We start from the raw sequence: 21,592 nt of genomic DNA, 5'->3' as shown, positions 1-21,592 counted from the left end.
TTCAGGCTGTTCTTGAACTCACTTGTAGCCCAGGCTGGCCTTAAACTCTCAAGGATCCTCCCGCCTCAGCCTCCCAAGTGCTTGGATTACAGGCGTGTGCTACCACGCCTGGCTCGACATTCAGCTTTTATGTTGGACAAGAACTACAAAATATTATTTGAAAAGTTTGTTTTGTTGACAGGGTCTCCCTATGCAGTTCAGGCTGGTCTTGAACTCACTATGTAGCCCAGGTTGGTCTCAAATCTTGCCTCGGAATGCTGGGATTATAGGTGTGCACCACCAAACCCAGCTATTTGAAAGTTTTATTCGGGCACTTTATAGGTTTCTCTGATAGACATATTTTGTTTAAGAGGTTTTTTTTCCCCTTTTAAACTGATGAGTTAATTGCTTATTTCTTCAAATGGTCATTGAAGCATAAATTCCTACTCTGTATTCAAATACTCATCAGTTGTTTAGAGCTCCTACAATAAAAATTGGTTAGATACTGATACAACATCTCATGCATTTGCATGCAAATCCTCATGCACAAGTTATTTATTTGAAAATACACTGGGCGCACAGATATAGCTCAGCAGTAAGAGTGCCTGCCTAGCAAGCACAAGGTTCTGAGTTCAATTGCCGGTACAAAAACAAAAAACAAAACACAAAACAAAACAAAACAAACACTTTAGTTATAAGTCAGAGTCAACTAACTTTTAAAAAAATTTTTCTTTTAAAGAAAGAGACAAGGCTGGGGATGTAGCTCAGAGGCACAGCGCCTGCCTGGCAAGCGCAAGGTCATGAGTTCGATTCCTGGTTTGAAAAAAAAAAAAAAAAGAGACAAAATCCCCAAATTTCCAAAACAATATGATAGGAGAGTAACAATGATCAACACATTGCATATTGTTATCTTTAAGTAGGAGTCAATTAACTTGAAGAATACTTTATGAATGCTAAATTTACAAATATTTTTAATTCTTTATGTTTTTGATTTTCAACTTTTTGTTTTGTTTTTGGAGACAGGGTCCTGAGATGCAGTTCAGGCTGGCCCTGAACTTGTGGAGATTCTCCTACCTCAGCCTCCCAAGAGCTGGGATTATACCTGATCAATATATTTGATTCTTAAAAGTATAAAAAAGGCCAGCCATGGCGGTATCCACCTATAATGCCAATGCTCAGGAGGCAGAGGCAGGAGGGTTGCTGTGAGTTCGAGCCCAATCTGGGCTACACAGTGAGTCCAGGCCAGCCTGAACTACACAATGAGACTCTGTCTCAAAAAAAAAGGTAAACAATACCATGAAATTTTTTTCATAAAATATATAGATACTAGATGGATATTCTTCATAAATACCACCTATCACTAAGTTGTACCCATGTAATAATTTAATGCTTTTTAAAACCTTTTCATATCTACCTCATAGATAAATGTCTAGCATTATTTGAGTTCTTACTATACTTGTTAATAAAGAACTAATCTTTGGAGTAGAAACCACCAGAGAATTTAGTAGTCCAAAAGTAAGTTATTTACTAAATGCAGGAGAGTTGCTGAGTCTAGGAACAATGAAGAAAATGTCACCGTCAGGGAGTGCAGGCGTAGGGAGAGGGCAGATGAGGTATATATTTGTTTTTAGTTTCATTTCTTAAACTGGGCAGTGGTCCCAGAGGGTTCTTTACATTTTTTTTTTGTACCTTTGTACATTTATGACATTTCATTTTTTAAAAGTGGTTTTAAATTGCTAAAGAGCCAGCCCTTGTAATCAAAGTAAAGTAAGTTATGTACTGATTATAGTCCTAAAACTCTGTTGCTGAATAACTCACTTTGTGATCCATGTGCCTCAGCTTCAGGACACACGAAAAATACTTCTGTAGATATTTCACCTGGAAAGTTCCCCAGTGAAAACAACACCTTTAGAAACTAAATCACAGGGCTGGCAAGTATGAGGTCCTGAGTTCAATTCCCGATACAAACAAACAAAAAAAAGAAACTAAATCACATCAAATTATAGGTCATATTTAGGTCACCTGTATTCCCACACTTTCATATTTTTCCTAAAAGTCACAAACATTTATTTCTGAGAAAGAAAAAAAGTAGCATAAGACAGAAAATGTTTTCTGTTGCTTTATAAATGAACATAAAGTTATAAATCTTTTTAAAAATAGTATAATGTCCAAAAATAATTTACAGGTGTTCCCTTACCTTGTTTATATTAAGCAACTCTTTAGCAAACATCCACTTAAAATATTTTCCCAACTTACAATCATTTTATATGTAAAATCATACAAATTTGGACAATAAGCTTACAGCAACAAAATCACTTACATCATAAGCTTTAAACTCTGAACGATCCTCAAAATTATCAACCTGATGTCTAACTATTCCCTGAGATAACACTTCCACTATAAAGCAATGACTTCCAAAACGTTTGTATATCAAGACGCTGTCTTATGAGAAAGTGACATACCAGCACAATGGAAGAAACCTGAGATTTATGTGGAAAATGTGTAACTAAGTCTAAAAAATTAACTCAATTCTTAAAAATGGTCCTGTTTTTTGGAAGTCAGAAGTTCTAATTCTGTACCACGTATTTAGCAATTAAGTCCTCTAAAACACCTGAAATATCCCTCTGAATTCTAAATACAGAGTTCCAGTAGTATTTATTCCTACAAGGGGAAGAAACTAACAGATGGGTAGCTTCATAGCAATATAATATGAAAAATTCCACAGGGATCAAGTAAAAGAAAACAGTGGTATATTAATATATCCGAGGGATAATAACTCACATCTTTTTCTTGGTGCACAGAGCTAGCTAGCCAAGTATTCTACCACTGAGCTACACCAGATGCAGCTTATATATTTTCATTCATTCTTCACAAATTTATATAAATGTTTAAAATTACGAACATCAAAATTCTTGCACTTAAATTCCTATGAACTACTCAAGTTCACCAGTAAATCTGCCTGTGTCTGTCAAGATTTTGTGTTTCTCTGCCTTATTACTCACCAACTGTATCTGGATTTACCGGTCTGGAGACATCAGCTTGCCCCATGATTATATTGTCTGATGTATCTCACGACAACAAACTGTCCCGGACAAAAGCAAACTTCTCTTAAAGGATAAATCCACAAAAGGAGGAGAGCTGAAATCCTTGCTCACTGTCACCGCCAAATGTCAGGAAATAGCATGAGGTCAGCTAATTTGCTAAGAGTTTTTGTTTTCCTGTATCCTGGCCTGGGCACTTGCGGTTCTTACAAACATGTCTTCATGCTGGCTCTCTTCACACAGGAATGCCTGTCATTCCAGAGTGCACACTGTGCGGAGCTGAAGTGCGGAAGGGGAGGAGACTGCCAACCACATTCTAGCTGCTGAGCGGCACAGCCCAAAAGCCCACACCCTCCTTCCTGACTTTGAACTTGGCTGGAACTCTCCAGGGTCAGAGCTACAGTAGAAAGGGAGTTTGTGGGTGGTGGTAAACGCCTGTAGTGCTCGCACTCTGGGAGGCTGAGGTAAGAGGGTCTAAGTTTGAGCCTAGCCTGGGCAACTGAGTGTGATCAAAAATTTTAAAAATATCTGGAATGTAGTTGAGTACTGCAAAAACAAACAACAAACAAACAAACAGATAAAAAACAAATACACAAGAATTTTGTGTATTAGGGATTGAACTTATAGGCCCTTCATACTAAGATACACACACAGTCTTTTAAGTGTGTGTGTGTTGTAATTTTAAGACAGGCTCTTACTAATTCACTAAGCTATCTCAGCTTCTCAGAGTAGTGAGGTAAAATCTTGGGTCTTACATGTCACCAAGCCTATAATTATCAGGGATTTAATACTATTCCTTCAATAAAAGATAGCTACAAAAAAAAAAAAAGCTTTTGCTTTAAAAATTTCTTGGGCCAGGGATATAGCTCAGCGGCATAAGGGCCTGCCTGGCAAGTGCAAGGTCCTGAGTTCAATTCCCGGTACAAAAAAAAAATGTCTTTTTTCAAGTAATAGAGGTTGAACCCAGAACCTCATACATGCTAGGAAAGCACTCTACCACTGAACTATATTCTTGGCTTTAGTGTAAACTTTTGCTCTCCAAACTGAAACTTCAGAAATATTTCTAGTACCTAGAATTTCCCTTAGACTTTCCATGGTACATTCTATTTCTCTCTTTTATCTTATTACTACTATCAGTTTTTGAAAGGGAAAGAAATAGCAATGGTACAAGTAAGAAAATGACAATGCTAAGGGATCTATAAGAGCAAAAAATGTAGGAACATCCAGGCAACATTTAAATTAATTAATTAATTGATTGAGACAGGGCCTCTATAGAGTTCAGGCCAGCCTAAAAGAAGACCATGATGAGGCAGACACGGGGGGGTGCACACCTGTAATCCCAGTACTAAGGAGGCTGAGACAGGGAGGATCACTATTCACTTGAGGCCAGCCTTGACTAATAGTGAGTGCAAAGCCAGATTGAACTACATAGCAAGATCCTGTCTCCATAAATACATACATAAATAAAAAAATTGCACTTTAGTGAATTAACTTATAGTGAGAATGTGTATCTTCCCTTGAAAACCACAATTTCCAAGTGTATGTAATTTACTAGGTGAGACTTTAGTTATTAAAATAACCAACATTTTATAATTTTACTTTTTAAAAAAAGACTTTAATTTCAAGAGTCTAGCCAAGCATGGCAGCACATCTGCAATCCCAGCATTCTGGGAGGCCGAAGCAGGAAGATTGCAAATTCAAGCCCAGCTTGGGCAAACTAGCAATTTAGTAAGATCTTGTCTCAAAATAAAAAATGAAAGAGGGCTGGGGACACATCTCAATGTAAAGGCACCGGGTTCAATCCCCAGTACTCTCTAAAATAACCAACCAACCAACCAACCAACTGACCAACTGGAGTCTTTTGCATTGGGTGAAAGGGTAGTAGTGAATGGAGTTCAGAACATAACACCATTATCAAGTATAAGCTGTGAAACTAATTTCTTCCATGTACAAATATTTTCACTAATTATTTTAATTATTTTCTTTCCTTAAAATATATATACACATTAGCCAGCCCCGCAACTGTAATCCCAGCAGAAGATCGCAAGTTCCAGCCGAGCTTGAGCAATTTAACAAGATCTCAGAATGAAAAAAGGGCTGAGGATGTAGCTCAGTGCATAAACCCTGGGTTCAATCACCTATATGGGGGGGGGGAGATACACACATATTAAATAATCTTAGAAAAAAGTTTCTAAAGATGACCAACAAAAATTATTAGCAGATCACATAAATCCATACTTTAGTAAAAGACTCTTTTAACTTCTGGATATATAATTGCAGGAGAAAACAGATTCTTTCCCCACACTCAGTTCTGGGGATTAAACTTAAGTACTGCTCAACAAGCACTTTACTACTGAGCTGCACACTTCATCTGTTTACTTTCCTTTATCCCATCCCTCTATTCTAATCCAGTCTGGCTGGCTCTGGATAGTTATATGCAACAAATAAGGCCCTGCAATTAATAACTGTGCCTCACATTCTATGTGGAAATTAGAAAGCCTTCCTAGCCATTTGTAAACTCTACGCTACTTCTTCTATCTGTGTAAATTGTAAGCTTACATTAGAATTTCTTTCCCAAATCTATCTGGGGAAGTCCTACTCATTCTTTAAGAACTGGCTCAAACATTCCAGTCATGGTGGCACATGCCTGTGATTGTAGCACTCTGAGAGGCTGAGGCAGGAGGACTGAAATTTCAAGCCCAGCCTGGAAAATTTAGCAACTTAGAGGAACCCTATTTCAAAATAAAAATTAAAAAAGGGCTAGGCATATAGCTCAGTGCAGACCTGTGCACAAACCTCAGTACTGCAAAAAAAGAGAACTGGCTTCAATATTGCTTTCTCAGCCAGGTATGGTGGCACATGCCTGTAATGCCAGCACTCAGGAGGCTGAGGCAGGAGGATCACTGTGAGTTCGATACCAGCCTGGGCTACAGAGTGAGCCCAAGGCAAGCCTGAACTGCATGGCGAGACCCTGTCTCAAAAAGACAAAAGAAAAAAAAATACATTTTTATATATATATTTTCCCCTTAAGGTACTTAGAGACCAAGTAGACAGGTTCTGCAACAAAGTATGTTTTTGTTCTTATGCAGTATTGGGGATTGAGCCCAGGACTTTAGGCATGCTAGGCCAGGCAAGTGCTCTTCACTGAGCCACGTCCTCAGCCTGACAATAGAGCACAATGAGCACACAGGTACCGCGCAAACACATGCTGGTGGCTGTAAGGGAGTCCAGAGGCAGCCACAGAAGGGATGACACAAAGTGGAAAAGGCCCAAGGACCAAGAGTATTGCAAAGGTAAAGAACTGATGACGACTCTGGTCTTGCTGGGCGCACAGCCCTGAACTGCAATGACCTTCATATTTTTTCTACTAGGTTACAAACTCATGTGCAGGGCTCATGATGTATTTATCCCTAAACTCTCAATGACTGGAGCAACTTAGGTTACAATGTACACGCAACAAATATTAACCTTGAGTACTAGGAAGAAAGACAGCCTGTGAGCCTTGCTCACAGAATCTAGTCACAAATGACAAAGTGAGGAGTGTCAACAATGGAGGCCAAGGAGTGTGGCGACCATGGGCTGTTTGCAAATAACCCTAAGAGCTGCTGTGAGACTCTCACTTCCATGGGGAAAATGGCATGTTCATGATGATTTTTGAGAACTTACTGCTTTGCAAACAGTAGTAATAAAGGACATGAAGTTGTACAAATGTTCATTCACATAAACCCTCATACAATCTGTATGGGCTTAAGCTTCTGAGCAGAAAGCATCTGTACTTTATGCAAACTAGCCTGAAGGTCAGGCTGAAAAAGACAAAGACAGTGCCACTGGAGTCACCAGATACTCATGTCCCTTACCCCAAATAATATTGGTTTCTTTCTGTGGCTGGCTCAGTGGATACAAAGAAGAAACAAAACTGCCTCCTAGTCTACACCAAATACTGTAACTCTTCCTTGCTTTCTGCCTACTTCAAAAAAAAAAAAAAAAAAATTATTCCCAGTCAACCTTTGGGCTGGGAATATAGCTCAGTGGCATAAGTGCTTGCCTGGCAAGCCTGAGGTCATGAGTTCAATTCCTGGTACATAAAAAAAAGAAAATTCTCTGCCTACTTCAGAAGGTTGTGTGGTTTTCCAATGGAAGAAAACAAGGGAGGCAGAGACACATATAACTGTAAATTTTGAGCATTCTCATTTATTGATTGAGATTACTTATTAAGTTACTGGGTAACTTACTTCATACAAGCCTCGGTTAGCACATATGTGAGATAATTACTCAGCTGTGAAGATTATGCAAAGACAAATCTCTAAGGACTCTGATTATTGGAGATGCTTAATATACTGGCTCCTCTCTCTCTCCATTTATTTTGTTTATTTAAATGCCCCTCATCTCTCAAATAGTTTAAACATAAGCACTACAGTTCCTCAAAAACGGGGAGGTTCTATTTTTATGTTACAGCAGCCAAATGTTTCTTTTGTCCTCAAGAATGGCAGTCATGCCACGAGTGGTGACACACACCGGCAATCCCAGCACTGGGAAGGTGAGGCAGGAAGATCACAAGCTCAAGCCCAGCCTGGCACCCTGTAAGACCGTGTCTCAAAATAAAAAATAAAAAGGGCTGGGGATGTGGTTCAGGGTGAAGGCCACGGGTTTAATCCCAATACCAAGGAAAGAATACAATGGAAGAGAAGGGGAGGGGAATCAATCTCTTCCCCACCCTAGGGAATGGGGGACAAACTCTACCACTGAGCTATCCCCATGGCCTAAGGTGGGGAGTTTCTTAGCACAGTAAAGTCAGCAAGAAAGATTGGGGTTGAAGAACATGAGAATTAGCTGAATGCAGATAAGACAATGTGGGGGAAAAAACTGAGCAAAATGATTCACAGTTTATGGGGCTCCTTACTTCCTATTACCTTTTATTCTGTTCCTTATTTATAATTTGGGTTTCTCATATAAGAGAAACCATGTGATATTTAAGCTTGTGTGTCTGATTTATGTCACTAAACATTATGGTCTCAAGATGTATCCATTTCCTATAAATGACTCAAGTTTATCCTTCTTTATGGCCAAGAAGTACTCCCTTGTGTATAAAGATCACATTTTGTTTATCCATTCATCTGATAGACACATAGGCTGCTTCGAAGATTTAGTTATTATACCATTCATATTCTGCTTATGAAAAAATATTTCAAGAAATATTTTATTATGCATGGAATAGTGGCCATAATGTCCTTTCTATAACTAAGGATTATAAATTGGGTGAGCAGAAGGGCCTTGGGAGAAAATGACATATAAGCAAAGACTTGAAGTAAACAACACATTCCTCAGTTAACTTCCTCTGTCATTTTCCTAACACTACAATCTCTTTAGTTCTAATGGCAACAAAATAGAAAAGCAACATTTCCAATCATACTAAAAATAAAATAGATTATATTACAATACATTTTAATCACTGTACTATTCAGTTCTTAAGTATCTATGTATAATTTTCAATACTGTGGCCTCAAAAAAAAAATACTGTGGCCTCTGGTCAAAGGTGATTATTTACATTTATATTAAGTAAAATTACATACAATTTACAAAATGTTTTTCAGCTCTACTGGCCACATTTCGGGTGCTCAATAGCTATACATGGCTTCCACATTGGAGAATGAATACTTCTGCCATTACAAAAAGTTCTCTTGGGCATGCTGAAAGTAAAGGATTTTGAAAGCACACTCAGGCTGGGTATGGTAGTGCACACCTGAAATCCCAGTACTCAGGAGGCTGAGGCAAGAGGATCACTGAGTTCAAGACCAGGCTGGGCTATGAAGGGAGTTCAAGACCAGCCTGAACTCCATAGCAAAACCTTGTCTCAAACAAAGACACACACACACACACAAATAGCACACTCAAAAGTTTACCAGTAATAACAAGGGTGTCTCAAAAACCTAAACTTAACATTTCATCAGCAAAGAAGGTCTATTTTTTCTTTTTTCTTTTTTCTTTTTTCTTTTTTTTTGAGACAGGATCTCTCTATGTAGTTCAGGCTGGCCTTGACCTCACAAAGATCTTCCTGCCTCAGACTCCCAAGTACTGGGATTACAGGCGTGTGCCACCACACCTGGCGTAGTGTCTATTTTTCATCACACTATTTGACAGTTTATTCTAAAGGAATCTTGATTCTTTTTTTTTTTTTTTTTTTTTGTACTGGGAATCATCTAAAGGAATCTTGACTGTTAAAAATTTTTTTTGTTAGGTTGGTGCAGCGGCCCACACCTGCAATCCTAGCATTCAGAAAGCTGAGGCAGAAGGATCTCATGTTTGAGTGAGCCTGAACAATTGACAACTTAGTGAGACAGCAAGTGTCAAAAGAGAAAAGAAGGGCTGGGGAATGTTGCTTTGTATGAAGATCCTGCATACAAGCACTAGTATCACAGCAGGGGAAAACAAAGCCTATCGGGAATTATATTCATTTGTAGCTGTTGAAAATTAACAACCTCCATCTTACTGGCCATCCATTAATATATTTTCCAACCCAAGTATTACTTTTTCATGGGCAGAATATAGATTTTTCTTGAAGCTATAGTAATATAGATTAAGAAGCCTTAAAGAAAAACATGCTTTACAAAAATCACATAATTTTCATAAAAATTAAGTCCTACCTGACCTCTATTAAGGACCCAAGAAGTATCAATGATGTGTAGAAACTAACCAGACAGAAATCAAGGAGTGCCCATTGAAGGGTTTTGAAATGTGCTGAATGTCTCCTAGCAAAGTGGCATTCACTGCTGATGACTCACAGAGACGACTCTCAGCCACTGCCACCTAAGTCTTCCTGTCTCTCTTTCATAACTCTTCCTACCTGAGCTGGTTCTCAAATTCCCTTTAATAGAGTGAAGGAGAAAGAAATATGAAGATTACCAATACCCAGTCACAGATAAGTGGAAACACAGTAACGTCCAGCAAGAACTAACACATTAGTGAATATCACGCAGACATTTCTAATGAAGTGCCTTAAACAATATTCTTTTTGGGCACATGTGCAGAAAAATATAGCCTTCATCCTCTACTAAATAAAAGGTCTGACTAATGAACACCTGGTGACACTATGAGTCAGTAGTCATTCCTGAAAAAGAACTAAGGATGACTATATACGTGATGTTTCTATCAAACTTGCTCTAGGCAGCAATTCAAAACACTTGATTTGTTGTTTTCCATGTATGAAATATCCTGTTCCTTTACACCATTCCCTTCCCTCAGAATCCACAAATTTCCACAATCACAGGGAATGAAGTTCTGGGGAGAGGGCTCTATTTAATATGCATTTATTTTTTAGCTTTTTGGAGATAAGGTCTCGCTGTGTAGTTCAGGCTGGGCTTGAAGTCACTATGCAACCTAGGTTGGCCTCAAACTCACAGTGTTTTTCCTGCCTTAGCCTAAGTGCTGGGATTACAGGTGTACACCATCATGCCCAGTGATATTTTTAAAGTCAAAGAGAAAAACCGTGTTTTTGATTCAACCTACTTTAAGTTCTACATCTTAAAAAAAATAAAATGAAACAGAACAAAAGAGTTAAACACATTTATGCTTCAGGAGAACAATGTAGTGGGGTCAGAGGAAAATATGGGCAACTTGGACCACTGCAACTCCCCAATCCTGCTCTGACTTTTCTGAAAAGCTTTACTAGTGCTGTTGAATCTGTAAAATTAAACAGATTAATTTTTTTCAGATTAATTATTAAAATAAATAAAACCTTCTAAGATATAATTTTGATGACTGTTACTTCAAAGTAAAGTTAGTTTTTTTTTTTTTTAATTAAAAACACATGACACAGGACTCAATTAGCTGTTAAATAAATATCATACCCATACTCACTTTGTTCTCTGGCCTAAGCATCAACAGCCTTCAAAATATTACCTTTCCTAAAATTCAAGGAGCTGAGAGCCAGTTTGTTGTGCTGATTTAGAGAATGAAAGAAAAAAAGCAAAATGGTAACAGGCTAAAATAATTGTGGGATTTGTACACTTGGGAGTAAAAAGTCTTCTGTAGGTGGACCTAATGGTATAAAACTGTCATCTCAGTTATTGGGGACGATGAGGCAAGAGGATCACAATCTAAAAGCCAGCCTAAACGTAAAACCTAAAGCTATAAAAATACTGAAAAAATAAATACAGGAAAATAAATCTTTGTAGCTTTTGGGTTGAGCAAAGCTTTCTTGGGGAGAACACAAAAACCATTAAAGGAAAATTGATTACATTGGATTTTACTTTTTTTTTCTTTTTTTTTCCAGTACCAGGAATTGAATTCACGACCTTACGACCTTGCCAGGCAGGCACTGTGCCGCTGAGCTAAATCCCCAGCCCCTACACTGGATTTTAATAAATTGAAAACTTCTGTAACAAAATAAAAGACAAGCTATAGGCTGGGAAAAAATATTTATAAGGGTTTAATATTCAGAAATAAATTCAGATGGAAACCAATTTATACATTTAGTGAACCTGTCACACTTGCTATGATTCTGCAGTAGTCAAAAGTAATGAAACGTGGTGAGAGGCGCAGGAGATGGGCCCAGAACACCAGCATTCTTCCCTTTCTAGGCTTTCTTTAAGATGACTAATAAAGACCTTGCCCCCCATTAGTTTATGCTCTTGGGAAGTAATATGATGGAGGATATTTCATACACACTTATAATAATGCTATATTAAATTTCTAATAGGCCACGTGTGGTGGTGCATGCCTGTCATCCCAGCACTTGGGGAGCTGACGCAGGAGGACTGCTGGGAGTTCGAGGCCAGCATAGGCTACAAAGTGAGTTCAAGGCCAGCCTGAACTGCATAGTAAAAACGCGGTCTCAAAAAGGAAAAAAAAAAAAAAAAAACCTAATAAAAACAGGAAAAATGAAACTGACATAATTTCTTCACTTCTTGTTTTTGTTTTTTTCAGACAGGGTCTTGCTATGTACTTTAGACTGACGTTGAACTCCCTATGTAGCCCAGGCTAGCCTCAAACTCTCAGTAATCCTCCTGCCTCAGCCTCCTAAGTGCTGGGACTACAGGAGTGCACCACCATGCCCAGCTGTGACATCATTTCTGACCTCATTTCATCTCAAAGGAATTTATCTCCTACACTTTAAGGATCTCAAAACTAATTAAGTTCATATTTTGTCCTTCATTCTTTAAGATGGGGAGAGAGGGAGTGTGTTATTGACATTTTGAATTTAAAGTGGTAATAATGTAACATCAAAGAAGTTATTCTCGTAAACTTTGATGTGTATTAGACTTGAGCATGGTTCCTTAACAAATGGTCTTAAACAGCTAGCATGCGCACACGCGCGCACATACACACACACACACACACACACAAACCCTTCATAATAAACTCAGACAGAGTAAGAAGAAAGTAACTGAATTTATTTATTTGGGAAGTGACACATTTTACTTATTATCTTAACAAATGGCTTCTCATATTATCTAAATGATGCAATTTTAATCAAAAGGAGATATTGCCTTATGAGCCTATTCCCAGGATATGATGTACAGTAAGTCCCCGACTTATGAACAAGTCCTGTTCTTGGAGAATGTTTGTAAATCAGACTCTTTCCTAATCCAACGAAGTGAGTCTTACACGAGCACACCTGGGAAGGTCTGTAACATGAATGTTCATCAGTCAGGAACTTACTGTATATGGATACAGTCTTTGCAATTAGCTTTAAGTTCAGAACTCACACTAATAATTGATACCTCATTAACTATTTTTCCAAACACATACCCCAAAATATTTCCTAACAAGTATGTTCCTATCCACAAAGGGAGGGTATGCAGAAACTTAATGAAACCAGTCAGTTGACTTTGAGAAGGCAATTAATACCAGAACCTCCTCCATGACAAAACTTTGTAGACATAACTCCAGAGTCAGAACTTTGTAACGAATGATATGTCAAGGTTTCAGTTCCTTTTCCTCCAACACACTGTGAAGAGACTGGATATTAGGCCATAAACAGAAGGGAGAAGAAGAAGAAAGTGAAAGCAGTCTAATTTTTTTTTTTTTTTGAGACCGGGTCTCATTATGTAGTTCAGGCTGGCCTTGAACTCACTATGCAGCTTTGGCTGACCTTGAATTCAAGGTGATCCTCCTGCTTCAGCCTCCCAAGTGCTGGGATTCATGTAGTTATTACCTTTTGCTTTTAAAGGCAATGTACATCAATATAGGTTAACAAGTAATGTTCATCTTATTATGTCCAGGTCCCTTTGAAACTAGATGAGAGAGGACCTAAATAAAGGAGAATAAGGGTAAAAGCTGTTTGATTCCTTTATCATCACTTCCCCTACTCCATGACCTTGATGTCTGTACCACACCAACTCTTGGTTATTTATTTATTGTGAGACAGGGTCTTGTTTTGTAGTTCAGGCTGGCCTTGAACTTAGTATGCAGCCCAGGCTGGCCTTGAACTTGTAGCAATCCTCCTGCCTCAGCCTTCTGAGTACTGGGATCATAGGTGTATACTATCACACTCAGCTTCCACATCAACTCTTAAAGAATTTTAGAAGTCTTTTGCTGAAAGCAATAAAACAAATGGCCTTTGGATTAGGAGAGACATAAAAAGTAATCAGTGACAGGGATATGGTACCAAAAAGGAAGGGAATTGACTGCACAGGCCGTAGTCAGTGCTGAATGTAGCAACCTGTGACCTAGCTTTTATTTACCCTTTACCATCCAAATAGTGACTGATGGGAAAATACCCTGTGGGCCCTAATATTTAAATGGAGTAATAGTCCTCAACAATAAGGCCAAGAAACCCAGGCTACAGTAAGGGCTACCGGCAACAAGGCTATGCCTTTAAAGCTTCTAACTGGCTATTTAGTATTTAGTCTTCCACTCCTTTTTTGGCGGGGAGGGGTTGCTAAGGATGGAACCCAGGGCCTCCAAAAGCCTACCTAAGTGCTCCACAGCTGAGCTATATCCACAGCTGGTTCTCCTTTCTTTTTGCCTTTTTTCTGAGACAGGGTTTCACTATGCATTTCAGGCTGGCCTTGAACTCACTTTGTAGCCCGGGTGGGCTTCCAACTCCCAGCAATCCTCCTGCCTCAGTCCCCCAAGTGCTGGGATTACAGGTGTGTGCCACCATGCCTGGCTGGTCTTCCTTTCTTAATCATGACCAGAGAGCTAACTGTTACCAAACATTAGAAAAAAAAAACCCTAACATGAAAAAGATCAAAACGAATAGAGAAAAACTTTAGGGGGAAAAAAAAGCCCAAAAAAGGTATATAGAAACTTTAAGAAATTAGTCAAATAAAAAAGGAAATCTGTTGAAACAATGAAAGGATATTATAAACAGAACCATTCAGACAATTAAAAAGATCTCCTGGTGCTCAGGTTGTATTCAGAGGTGGAGTGCTTGTCTATGAAGGGTAAGGTCTGGGGTTCCATTCCCAGCACCACGTGAGTTCAGTATAGTGCAAAATCCCCTTTAAAAAACAACAGAAAGAAGGAGGAAGAGGGGGAGGAGCTGCTGCACTTATGACCTGCAATCAAGAAGAGGAACACATGTGATTCAGGAAATCAAAGAGCCAATAGAGGACAGAAGAGTGGCCAGAAGAATGAAGAGGGAATATCCCAGGATGGCAGCTGTGTAACACATACACAGTGTCATCTGACCAGTCAAGAGACTGTCATCATCACCCAGGTCTTTGCTGCCACTTATCTTCTTAATAGATGGGGATTTCCCTATGTTGCCTATGCTGGCCTCAAACTCCTGTGCTCAACAGATCCTCCAGACTCAGTCTCCAAATAGCTGGGACTACAAGTGCATGCCATCATGCCCAGCTTTGTTTATCATGTTTTAAAAGCTAAGAACAGGTGATTACAGTGTTGCATGCCTTTATCCCAGCTATTAGGGAAGCTGAGGCAGAAGTATCACAAGTTGAAAGCCATCCTGGGCAACTTCTTCAGAACCTGTCTCAAAACAAAAAATAACGAATAACAATGGCTGGCGTATAGCTCCATGCAAAGGCAGGCCTGGGTTCAATCTCTGTACACGTGTGTACACACACACACACACACACACACACACACACACACACACACACACAATATGCCCAGGTGAGCTTAGCCTTCGACTTGCATTCCTGGCTGCCTAATGAGATCACCTGACCCCACGAAAGAGTTCTTTAACCCATTTCTGAAAGCTGTAGGTAAGTCATAGACAACACAGGAGAAACCACAGCGGTGCACATTCTCTCTGAGAATATTTTTGCTAAATGTCCCACATCTGGTTTACACTGGAAGCGCCACACAATACAATTTCCAAGACTAGGTCTTGACTTTGCCCATGACTTTCATAAAAAGCACTCTGTGAACCTCAGAAAACTGAGGCAATTAAGGGCCAATGATCCTTAGGGATCTCTAAGATCATGTCAGGAGTCTGAGAGGTAAAACTGAGTATGTGAAAATACTAAAAACTTACAGTCACTCGTTGCTTAACAGGGGATATGTTTTGAGAAATGAGTCATTAGGCAATTTCTTTTTTTTTTTTTTGGTTTTGGTTTTTCTCCGGGACCGGGAACCGAACTCACGACCTTGCGCTTGCCAGGCAGGCGCTTTTGCCGCTGAGCTAAATCCCCAGCCCCCATTAGGCAATTTCTTTGCTGTGTGAACACAGGGTGCACTTCTATAAACTAAAATGGCTACAACATCACCAGGTGATATAGTCTTATTGGGCCACCACTGAAGATCTGGTCTGTTGTCGACTGAAGAGTCGGAATGTGGTACCTGACTACATTTGCCTTTTTTACTGCCTGAGACTTCCACTGATGGTGTAAAAGCAATGATAAACAAAACTGCTGATATCTTAATACAAACCAAGGCAGTAGCACCAAACTAGAGCAGGAGGATGCTTCCCCACTACACAATTACAGTTAAGACTAAAGCCAACTTTAACTTAAGGATGCCCTTGATGAAGCCACAAAAATTAGTTTTGATGAATTTTAATCCTTCAGCACACTATCATTATTATTATTAATGTGAGGAAATAGCAAGCATAAAAAGCAAATTTATATACTTAAACGAGATGGTTATCTTGTATGACTGAGCCAGTTGTCTTTAGGAAATACCATTTTTATTTGAAAGAATGAGGAATCATGCTATCCAAGCATAGATATCTGATATTTGCTAAAATGTAAGCCTGTCGCTAACAAAGAAAACTGACAGTATTTACAAGTAATTCTTTTTTTAGGGGGAAAGTTAAGGCAGGAACTCACTATATAGTGCAGGCAGGCCTTGAACTCGCTCATGTAGTCAATGCTGGCCTCAAACTCACAGTGAGCCTCCTGGCTCAGCCTACCAAGTGTGGGATTACAGGTGAGTGCCACCATACATGGCTGGTCTCATAACTTTTGATTCTCCTGTCTCAGCCTCCTCAATAGAAGGATTACAGAGATATGCTATCACACTTGGGTAACTGTTAGTTCTCTTAATCTTCACAAAAATTTCACTCCCTCTGAAGATAACAATAAGTAATACAACAACCATTGTTAATTTCCTATCATGTTGTTTTGAAATTATGTATCATTTTTATAGTTTTAGTGTTGTTTTGTTTTTGTCTTTGTCTTTGTTGTTTTCTCTTTAAAATAAAAAAAAATCTCATTTCATCTTATAGGAACTCTGTATTGTTAGAAATAAGCTCTTTTTTTTTTTTTTTTTTGCCCTGGTACCCGGAATCGAACTCACAACCTCACGCTTGCCAAGCAGGTGCTTTGCCACTGAGCTAAATCCCCAGCCCATAAGATCATTTTATATTCAGAATTTTTTCTTTGTCAATTAGCATTGTGTATACAGAGAACTGCATGTGCTAGGTCAGACCCGTAATCCCATTACTCTAGGAGGCTGAGGCAGGAGAACTATGCATTCAAGACAGCAAGTTTGAGGCTAACCTGGTCTATATAGCAAGATCCTATCTCAGAAAAACTGAACAAGCTAGGCCTGGTGGCACACACTTGTTACCCCAGCACTCTCAAGGCTGATGCAGGAGGACTGCCGTGAGTTCAAGGCGAGCCTACAGTACATAGCGAGACCCTGTCTCAAAAACAAAAGAAAACAAAAACACTGGAGAGAAAAAAAAAAGCATACTTGTGGACTGGGGTAGCAGCTCAGTGGTAGAGTGCTTACTTCAGTATGCGTGAGGTCCTAGGTTCAATCCCTGACATTGCAAAAACAAAAAAAACCCACCAAGTCCAATTTGGCTAGGGATTCACGTCAGTGGTAGAACGCTTGTGTGTGTGTGAGGCTCTGGGTTCAATTCCCACCACCACCCCTCCCCTATCTCCAAAGCACATCTCACTTTATGTTCCAACCGACTACAAGCCAACTCTAACTTCCACAGCAACACATTTTGATACTCTTTAGAAAATTTAAGTTATACTTTAATTTAGTTACCATAATAAATTTGATATACTAGATTATATTAAAATTTTGGTTATACAAGTTGAATATTCCTTATCCAAAATGTAGGGTGAAAGCTGAGCACAGGCACGCCTGTAATCCCAGGGGAGGCTGAGGAAGGAACTGCTGGGCATTCAAGGCCACTTGGGCTACATAGTGAGCTCCAGGACAGCCAGAACTACATAGTGAGATCCTGTCTCAAAAAACAAAAACAAACAAACATGCAGGTTGAGAATCCCTTATAAAAAGTACTTGGACTGCAAGTATTTTGGTTTTTTTCCTATTTTGGAATATTTGCAAATGAACAATAAGGTATCTTGTGGTTAAGATCCAAGTTTAACTGAGTGTGGTGGCACACGTGTGTCATCCCAGGACTCAGGAGGCAGGGGCAGGAGGACTGTTGTGAGTCTAGGCCAGCCTGAACTGTGTAGTGAAACCCTGTCACACACAAAAAAGGAAAATCCAAGCCTACTGTAATCGCAGTACTTGGGAGGCTGAGGCAGGAGTACTACCATGAGTTTGAGGTCAGTCTGGGCTACATAATGAACTCAAGGACTATATCTTAACTACATAGGGAGACCTTGTTCCAAAAAATAAAACAAAATAAAACAAAAGATTCAATTCTAAACATGTAAATTCGTGTTTCAAATATACCTTATGAACATAGTTAGAGGGTATTTTATATAATATTTTTAGTGTGCATGTACTTGCACTGTAACCTATTTCATGAGGACAGCTGGGATTTTCCACCTGCTTTTTTTTGGTCTTTTTGAGACAGGGTCTTACTATGCAGTTCAAGCTGGCCTTGAGCTCACTTTGTAGCCCAAGCTGGCCTCGGACTCCCAGCAGTCTTCCTGCCTCAGCCTCCTGGGTGCTGAGATTACAGGCGTGCCCACCACGCCCAGCTCCACTTGTACTGTTATACTGAAACTCAAAAAGTTTCAGGTATTGGTGCATTTCAGATTTCAGATTAGCCACTGAATGTACAGTAAGGTAATGAGAGTAACCTGTGAATGTAGAGTAAGGTAATGAGGTGAGTCAGAAAGAAAATTTAAATTGCTAGTAAAAATCTTTGGGGTTACCATATATTCTCTAGAATTTATTACCAGACAGCTAACATAAACTCAGTTTACCAAGTCTTCATAAACAGTCTGCTCAAGAATTAATTTAAAGCCAGGCGTGTTGGCACACACCTGTAATTCCAGCACTTGGGAGGCTCAGGCAGGAGGATCATTGCCAGTTTGAGGCCAGCATGGGCTACAAAGTGAGCTCAAGGCCAGCCTGAACTGCATAGTGAGACCTTGTCTCAAAAAGAAAAAAGAAAAAAAATTTGAAAATGAAACTATAAATTTATTAACAAAGTGTTGACTGCCATCTAGTGTTCAAACTCAAGTTTTCATTGATGAATTAGATATAAAACTTCAAATTACTCTGAGAGGAGGGATCCTAGCTCACTATGATGGTGCATAGCAGATATCATAGCACTCTGGTGAACTGAGGTAGGAGAAACAAAAGTTCAAGTCCAGCCTGAGCAATTTAGCAAGACCACATCTTAAAATTTAAAATGTTCTGGGATGTAGCTCACTATGAAGGCTCTGGAGTTCAATCGCCAGTACCACCCTCACCAAAAGTCTAATGAAATTATCTAGGGTCATGAAAAACAGAGAAATTCTTACCTTGCACGGTTTTCAACAGAAATCTACTTAAAATAAGACAAAAACTATTCATCTGAGCTATCTAATTACTAGTATCAGTAGCCCAAAAAAGCTTAACCTCAGTTATCAATGGCAACAGGCAAGAGTAGAAAATAAACTTGGTAACATTTTAAGAATACTTTCTCAAATTGTAATGGCATAAAAGAGATTAAAACTTTTACCCATAGGCTGAAGAAACAGAAAATGCTTCAATTATAAGCTTCTTTCAGCATGCTGAGATTAAACAAGTAAAACTGCCTCTAATTTTATTTTTACTTATTTATAATTTTTTGGTGATGCATATTTTTGTTTTGCTTTTGAGACAGGGTCTTGGTATGTAGTTTAGGCTTGCCTTGAACTCACTACATAGCCCATGCTAGCCTTAAACTCACAACTATCCTCCTGCCGCAGCCTCCCTAGGCTGGGATTACAGGCATGCGCCATTCTGCCTGGCAATGCACGTTTTTAAATGGCAAGCACTTCCCAACTAATTTTCCTACCTTACAATACGGTTTTAAAAAACTGATATCCATAGGGCCGGGGATATAGCTCAGCGGCACAAGCGCCTGCCTGGCAAGCGCAAGGTCCCGAGTTTGATTTCCAGTACCAAAAAAAAAACCAAAAACCTGGTATCCAAGCCAGGGATATAGCTCAGTGGCACAAGTGCCTGCCTGGCAAGCACAAGTTCCTGAGTTTGATTCCTGTTATCAAAAACAAAAAACCAAAAAAACCTGGTATCGTAGGATAGATCTCTCACTTTGAAATGACACTCAAAAGGAAAACAAACCTCAATATACAACTGACTTTTTAGTCAAAAAGGCAGATATTAAACCATTGTGTAAGTAGATGTAGATTCCCTTACTCCTATGGTTAGACAGACACATAGGCAAAATATCTCTGTTATTACAAATAACTTCTTTGACCAAGTACTAACGAAACTCTACAAAGCACACTGGTTTCTTAAACATCAGAATCAAATTTCCATGCAGAAAGAAGTATATAACCTGGATAGGTGGTGCATGCCTGTAATCCCAGCACTTGAGAGGCTGAGATAGGAGGATCACTTTAGTTCAAAGCCAGCCAGAGCTACACAGTAAGTTTAAGACCAGCCTAAACTGCATAGTGAAAACCTGTCTCAAAAAGACAAAAAAAAAAACGGGCCAAGGAGATAGCTCAGTGGCACAGAGCCTGCCTGGCAAGTGTGAGGTTGTAAGTTCCATTCCTGGTACCAAAAAAAAAAAAAAAAAAAAAAGAAGTATATATAACTTAAAGGATCAGGACAGAAAACTTTAAATTTCCATTTTAATTTGTCAAATGATTCTTGGTTTTATTGGGTTGACTACTATTTCAGAGTAGCAGCTCTTAAATCATCCTCCCTCAGGATCCCCATCCTTTCAGGAGGTCCATAAGATTAGGATGATTTTTGTAATAATACTACAATGTTATGTGACTTTTCACTCTCATTACTTCCCAACTGTACAGAGCCTGTCATAACATACAAACTGAATGTAGAAGCCGATGTGCTGATATAGCTGTCTTCACGTAAACCAGACATTAGAGGTTTGCAAAAATAGGAAATAATGTCACTCTTCTTGCTCAATTTTTTTTTTTTTATTTTAGGAGTTATCAAAAAAATAGAAAAATAAAAAAAGGAGTTATCTTTCCTTCAAAATGTTGTTTTATATAACCTATAATGGGTTTATGAATATTATTTTAAATGAATTAATAGTTCTTACATTTCTTAGGTTTAATTTATAATACAGTGAATATAAACAGATAAAAGTCTCACGAACAAAAGCACACTGTGACCTTTTATTATGTTGGAATATAAATGGTTTGTGAGAGCAAAATGTTTGAGAGTCACCCTTATATAGAGTAACACACTGAACATGAATTAATTTACTCTCAAAGGTTTAATGGATTTAAAGAATAAAGCACAAATAACATTTACTAAGAAAAATGGAGGTGATACTCACCAAATGGATCTTCCATGCCACTATTAACCAGTTTAGGGAGGTAGGGTACTGTTTCTAAAATGAGAAAAAGGTAAATGAAATAATTAAAACATAAAATCTATCACTTCTTGTTTTTAAACGATAAGCCTAGCTGGGCATGTAATCCTAGCACTCGGGAGGAAGGCGGAGGCAGGAGGATCTCCATGAGTTCAAGGACAGCCTGGGCTACAGAGTGAGTTCAAGAGTAAACTGAACCCCAGATGGCTCACTTGATTTTTGACAACCCTTAGGCTGTAATTACTTGTTAGATCCTTCTTATGTATCTCTGTCTTCCTGAGAAACCACTTTGAAGATACCACCATGTATTATAGCAGCCATTGATATTTTCCTACTAATCTATCCATAACTCTGCAATGTTTGTATTGTTCCTATCCTATTTCATAAATGGATGCATGTCTATTATTATGTATTTCCTACAACAACCATTGAGAAAAGTTAATGATTATTC

The 21,592-nt window shown here is 38.8% G+C and overlaps 1 protein-coding gene across 7 annotated transcripts in view; it reads right to left on the bottom strand.

Moving 5' to 3' along the window:
* Phactr4 (phosphatase and actin regulator 4) overlaps window positions 1–21,592 on the bottom strand; it is an 87,656-nt gene that overhangs the window by 39,178 nt on the left and 26,886 nt on the right. For 6 of the 7 annotated variants that reach the window (XM_013519486.1, XM_005394954.2, XM_013519485.1 and 3 more), the window contains exon 2: window positions 21,106–21,159. In XM_013519486.1, the coding sequence (XP_013374940.1) occupies window positions 21,106–21,121 (16 nt within the window). In that variant the 5' untranslated portion in view covers window positions 21,122–21,159. Of the gene's footprint in view, window positions 1–2,981; window positions 3,329–21,105; window positions 21,160–21,592 lie in introns of those variants that run through there. The other variant, XM_005394951.2, reaches the window with a different exon arrangement.

This window comes from Chinchilla lanigera, unplaced genomic scaffold (genome assembly GCF_000276665.1).
Source record: "Chinchilla lanigera isolate Chin_1 unplaced genomic scaffold, ChiLan1.0 scaffold00051, whole genome shotgun sequence".
Classification (NCBI taxonomy): Eukaryota; Metazoa; Chordata; class Mammalia; order Rodentia; family Chinchillidae; genus Chinchilla; species Chinchilla lanigera.
Note: the sequence above shows the minus strand (reverse complement) of the source record. Positions and strands in the feature narration are given on the sequence as shown.